The sequence below is a fragment of the Austrofundulus limnaeus genome, unplaced genomic scaffold, assembly GCF_001266775.1.
Source record: "Austrofundulus limnaeus strain Quisiro unplaced genomic scaffold, Austrofundulus_limnaeus-1.0 Scaffold24, whole genome shotgun sequence".
Lineage (NCBI taxonomy): Eukaryota > Metazoa > Chordata > Actinopteri > Cyprinodontiformes > Rivulidae > Austrofundulus > Austrofundulus limnaeus.
The window spans coordinates 1,503,757-1,510,022 of NW_013952426.1; the positions used below are offsets into that span (position 1 = coordinate 1,503,757).

Sequence of the window (6,266 nt, forward strand, 5' to 3'; positions counted from 1 at the left end):
TATATATATATATACATATAATACATTTTAAATGTATCTTGACTAAAAGCAGTTATTTCTGAATGCAACATGTTCCAGTAACAAATGGCTCTATAGAGAATGTGCATAGTTTAGGGCTGAGGTGTTAAAGTAACAACAGAGACTTATATTGTAAAAAAAATTGTTTGTCAGAGGTGGGTAATAATTGTAAGAAAAAGGCCAGAATGTTTATGTAAAATCCACATTTTAAAAAGAGAAGAAAGCTGTCATTGACCTTAAACCATGATGGACTCCTATTGGAATTCTAATTGGTTCTAAAATCACAACTAATCTAACCCTGAAGCTTTGTTTTGAACAGTTTGCACTTTACCAAGATCTTCTGAGGTGCTGAACCACACAGCAGGACAGTAGTCAAGATGGCATTGAACTAAAGCCTGTTGTACCGATGAGACATGAAATGGGCAGTGCACTGAATTCTGTTTCACTCATACAGTATTACCTTTGAATATGTGTGAATCGTTTTTCAAGAGCTGAACTCAAAGATCCAAGAATATTTCCATGTACACGGTTTAGACAATTTTTTCACATTATTGTTCACAGTGAACAATATTAAGGCACACCTGTGCAACAAGTATGCTTAGAGGGGGGCGTGCTTTTTCTGTGGCAGCTCACAAGCTATGGAAATACCTTCCTTTGGACATAAGATAGGCCTCCTCCCTTGTTTTTAAATCGCTTCTTAAGACCACTTTTTTGGCTTTTGTCACAATCAGGGATGCTTGACTTTGTTTTATTGTGTTTTTTATTTGTGTTTTATTTGATTGCTCCATTTTATTTTTTTCTATTTTATGATTGTATTGTATTTTATGAGTGTGTGCAGCACTTTGGTCCTGTCAGTGTTTAAAGTGCTTTACAAAAAAAGTTGGTATGGTATGGTATGGTATGGTATGGTATGGTATGCTGTCTAATCATCATCTTGATGTGCCACACCTGTGAGGTGAATGTTTTATCTCAGCAAAGGAGAAGTGCTCAAATACTCAGATTTACACAAATCATCTCATGAAAAAGGAGAGCAAAAACAAGTCTTGCATTTATATTGAGTGTATTTACACACACAGTAGTGCACTACATCAAAACACTGTACACATTTATTTGTAGAGATACACAATATGCACATGGGCTAAAAATTAACCTTTCTCAGCTAAATGTTGTTTAATACTTGATACAACCGGGTATCGATGACTGCAGATAAACAACCATTGCCCAATCAGAACTCTCAGGAAGTGCAGTTTTCCTGCAAAATTAGCTTGTTTCTCCAGTACAATGGTAATTTTAAGCCTGTTTTATACTTCAGTATGATGTGAGACGGTGGGTCAGTGATTGCATTTTTTCATACATCTTATTCTTGAATGAGTATAAATGTGCTTAAAACACAGTGGGCCATAAAATAACAATTCCTCTCTCTGCCCTCCCACAGCTCATAGATAAATATATAAACAACAATAGTGAGATGGCTGGATTTTTTTCTTTCTTTTTATTCTTTTTTTTCACTCAACAATCAGTATTGTGTTGGGTGAAACGCCTGAGGAGGAAAATCTTGATGATGGAAAAAAACGTGATGAATAGGATCAATAAAAACCAGCTGCTCATCAAAGCTGTTCATCTTGCTAATTTAACAAACTGCTTCAGAGAAAATATCCTTTTGAACAAAATGCAGAAGGAAGAGCTGCTCGAAATTCTGCCCTGGTCCTGTTCCTCAGTGCTGTGTTGCTCCTAACAAACAAACACGCCCACAAAGTTCTGACCAATCACATAATGTGAGCCGCGAGGTCCGCATAGCAGAGTTCTGACTGGGGGTAATGCACCTGACGGCTGTCACCAGGGGATATCAGCAAGAAAGCAGACAGAAATGATGCCACCGAGCCATTGGTTCAGATATGTTGACGACACCTGGGTTAAAATTAAAGCCCAGGAAGTCCAACATTTCACTGATCACATCAACTCTGTGGATGAATATATTAAGTTCACACGAGAGGATGTAAAAAATGGCAGGTTGGCGTTCCTGGATTGTGATGTCTCGGTTTCGGACGGAGGACGTTTGGAAACTGGCGTGTATCGTAAGCCCACCCACACAGACCAATATTTGCGTTTTGACTCCCACCACCCACTGGAACACAAGTTAGGAGTGATCAGGACTCTGTACCACAGAGCAGACAGTGTCCCTACAAACCCAGGAGCCAGGCAGAAAGAGAAATCACACACACGACAGGCCCTGGAGCAGTGTGGTTATCCTGACTGGGCTTTCCTGAAAGCAGACAGGAAACACAGACAGGATTCCATGCAACCTTCAGGTGAAAATGAAGACCCCAAACCCAGACCCAAACCAGTGGTTATTCCGTATGTTGCGGGTGTTTCGGAGAAACTGAGACGTTTATTTTCTAAACATGATGTCCCAGTAGCTTTCAAACCCCAAAACACATTACGGCAAAGGCTGGTTCACCCCAAAGATCCGGTGCCCCGACACAAACAGAGCATTTTAAACCCTTTTCCTCTTGTGATTTCGCAGCATTAGCAACAAGCCTCATCCTCCATGAGCTGTGTGAGAGCACCGCAACCACCAGGAAAATGCAAGGTATAATTACACAGAACACCTGCAGCAATTATTATTTTGACTTCAGGATCAAGTTGTGAAATAAACCTTTGTTGTAGCTTTGGTTCATTGTTCCAGAGTCCTTTGATCTTATTCAAATGCAAAAGATGAGTGTTTTTATAATTGATTTGGGATCCATTACCAGTTACTGTTTATTCATCTTCTCTCTAAAATAATCCTGATAAAACATTTTCTTTTCTGACGATATTGACTTAAGTTCTGGATGGATTTAGGTTCTAAAAAAGAACTAAACACTTCTAATGAGCAATGGTGGACAAAGTACTGAAATTCTTTACTTGAGTCAGAGTAATGATCCGCCTGATCAAATATTAGTTAAAGTAAACAAAGCTCTGTTAAATTATTACTTAAGTTAAAGTGCTGGAGCATGTGCTTTCAAAAATATTTAAGTACTGAAAGTACTTAAAATTAAAAGTATTTTTTTAACCAATGTATTTCACTTGAATTCAGTTGAGAATAATTGGGAAACCTTCTGGTATAATGAACAGATCAGTAACTCCTACTATAATAATAATAATAATAATAATAATAATAATAATAATAATATAATAATGCTTCAGTTGTTTTTCTAGATGCCCAAAAATGCCATTCAGTTTCATGCATTCATTCATTCCTCATTAGTGGAAGTTAGCTTGGCTGCCCATCTACACTTGTGGTCCCTCCAGACCACCACAATCACACCAACATATTTATACATGGGGAAGTTAGGTCAAGAGCCTTGCCCAGGGACACAACCATATTATGTGATCATGCAGGGATTTGAGCTGGCAATGCTCAGGTTGGAAGGTTAAAGTCTAACCCTCGTGCCACTGAAATCTACTGTATATCTTCCTAATTATACCACTTTTACAAGAACTGTCCAGCTCATCTAGACTCTAGCCACCATTTCAAGGACAAGGCATGGAAAAGCTTTTTTTTTAATACTAGACCCTAATATTAAGTGACTAATTTAGAAGCTGTGAATCTAATCTTTGGGGGAAACATTTCACACTGAGTTTTTTAGTTATTTGTAGATACTAATTCGCTGAATTGAAAATAGTACTTGCTACAATAAACTAGAAACATATTGTACAAAACAATTTAACAAAGTTTATTTGGTAGAAATCCATTAATAGAACAAAGGGACTAAAAGTCTTAGATGCTGTAGACACAAGTCTGTTAATATCAGGACTAATCATGGTCTAAACAAAGACCTGCAACAGTGCTGAAACATGTTTAGTATACACACACCTATAAGTCAGCACTGGTAGGGTTGGGTTTCATTTTCACAAATTTTAACTCTCAACTCGAAGAAAAAAATTGGCCAGAAAGAGACTGCTTGTATCTTGAATAATTCATTGGTTGAAACTCTCATAAGTCAAGTAATACGCAGGACCTTGTAATAAATAAATAAAAAGAAGCAGTTAACTTCACTTATGTATTCTTGTTTTAGTAACAAACAACTCAGGCGTGACACCAGCTGGACAGTGTGGGACTTGGGTAAAAGAATCTAGCGGAGGGTTCTTCACATCCCCCAATTACCCTGAGAAATACCCACCTGAGAGGGAATGCATCTACATCATAGAAGGTGAGACTCTCCCAGCCTACTGGTTACATTCCTCTCTTTCCTGCTTTCATTCTTTCCCGCCTTTTAAGCGCTCTGCCTACTGCAGCCTTACCTCGACAGTGCGTCGACCTGTTTTTTGACGAAAAGTACGCCATCGAGCCGTCCTGGGAGTGTAGGTTTGACCACATCGAGATCCGTGACGGCCCCTTCGCCTTCTCTCCTATCATCGGTCGCTACTGTGGCCAGGAAAGCCCCGCCTACATCCGCTCCAGTGGGAGGTACCTGTACATCAAGTTTGTAGCTGATGGTGAACTAGAGGCCCTGGGGTTTTCTGCACGGTATAACTTCACACAAGGTGAGAGATGGGCCTGATGTGCACGAACACCTATCATTTTAACAGACCTCCATTCAAATTAAACCCAACAGCTGACTGAAAAGTTGGCCTGGATTTATTGCAGGAGGATTGTGTCATCTGGTTTTATGTAGTACACAAGAGTGTTCATGCAGTCCTCCCATCATTGTTCCATTTCTGTCCTATGACACGTTTTAATTAAATTGTTCTGCAGTATAAAATGTTTCAGTTTCACATTGAATGTCTTGCAAAATTTCCATTCTCAATTTTCTAACAGCTACAACTGTATGGCATGATTGTATTAACATTTGATGCTTTCATACATCTGCTATCCATCCATCCATCCATTTTCGACAGAATCTCACTACATAATATTTTTGGTGCCCCCGTGTGAGGCCAGGAAGAGACGCTAACTTTATAATAAATGCACAAATAGACATAACCCCTCCTCATGCTTATTTCCTGAGTGTACAGCGTATCAGTTATTAAAAATGGTGGACATTTTTAACCTACATGGTATCACGCTGCTCCGATAAGGAATAAGTCCATATCCAGCAGTCACAGTGCAAGGGGCGGGGTACACCCTGGACAGGTCGCAAGTCCATCACAGGGCCACACATAGAGACAAACGAGACAAACAACCATACATCTGCTATTTGTAGGAAATTAGTCTAAAGACCTAGATAGATGCAGAAACCTTCATATTTGAATTTGTCATTCACATTATTTTCTACTGTTCTTTCAAGTTTCTACTTCTCTCTCAGTTGGGACTGGTTCGGGTTAGGGTAGGAATTACAAATACAACCCCAATTCCAATGAAGTTTGGACATTGTTTAAAACAAATAAAAGCAGAAAATGATGATTTACAAATCCTTTTCAACCTATATTCAATTGAATACACTACAAAGACAATATGTTTCGAATTTGATGCTTGTTCCACGTTCCAAAAAAGCTAGGACAGGGGCAACAGAAGACTGGGAAAGTTGAGAAATGCTAAAAAACAGTTTTTTAAAGCATTCCACAGGTGAACAGGTTAACTGTAAACAGACTAGTGTCATGATTGTGTATAAAGGGAGCAGCTCTGAAAAACTTTCAAGCAAATATGGAGCAAGGTTTACCACTTTGTGAACAACTGCATGAGAAAATAGTCAGGTTAAGAATGTTTCTCAATGTACAATTGCAAGAAGTTTAGGGATTTCATTATCTACATTCCACAAAATCATCAAAGGATTCAGAGAATCTGGACAAATCTCAAGCAGCAAGTCCAAAACCCAACATTATGTGTGATATCTTTCTGTAACGGTTATTACCACATGGGCTCAGGAACAATTCAGAAAATCATTGTCAGTAACCACAGTTTGTCGCTACATCTACAGGTGCAAAGTCAAAGCCACGTGTCACCGTAGAGCTGGTGTCTCAGTAAGAAGGTTGCTGGATCAAATCCCAGCCTGGGTTCCTTCTGGGTGGTGTTTACATGTTCTTCTCTTGCATGGGTGGGTTTTCATCGGTTTCCACTCACAGACCAAAGACATGCACGTTAGCTTCACGGGTACACACTTTTAATGCATTGATACGTGCTGCATCTTCAGCAAGAGATTGGTTGAATGCTGCTAACGTGTTCCTGTTCGTTCCGTTGGCTCAGCAGTTGCAGCTGACCAGAACATGGGAAAGCCTACAAACACACACACACACACACACACACACACACACACACACACACACAC

The 6,266-nt window shown here is 39.3% G+C and overlaps 1 protein-coding gene across 1 annotated transcript in view; it reads left to right on the forward strand.

Moving 5' to 3' along the window:
- The window catches only part of LOC106514923 (neuropilin and tolloid-like protein 1), a gene marked incomplete in the record, with an annotated part of 17,480 nt that overhangs the window by 857 nt on the left and 10,357 nt on the right, over positions 1–6,266 (forward strand). The window contains 3 exon segments of the mRNA XM_014004460.1: positions 2,543–2,608; positions 4,077–4,211; positions 4,297–4,545. Coding sequence (XP_013859914.1) covers positions 2,543–2,608; positions 4,077–4,211; positions 4,297–4,545 — 450 coding nt within the window.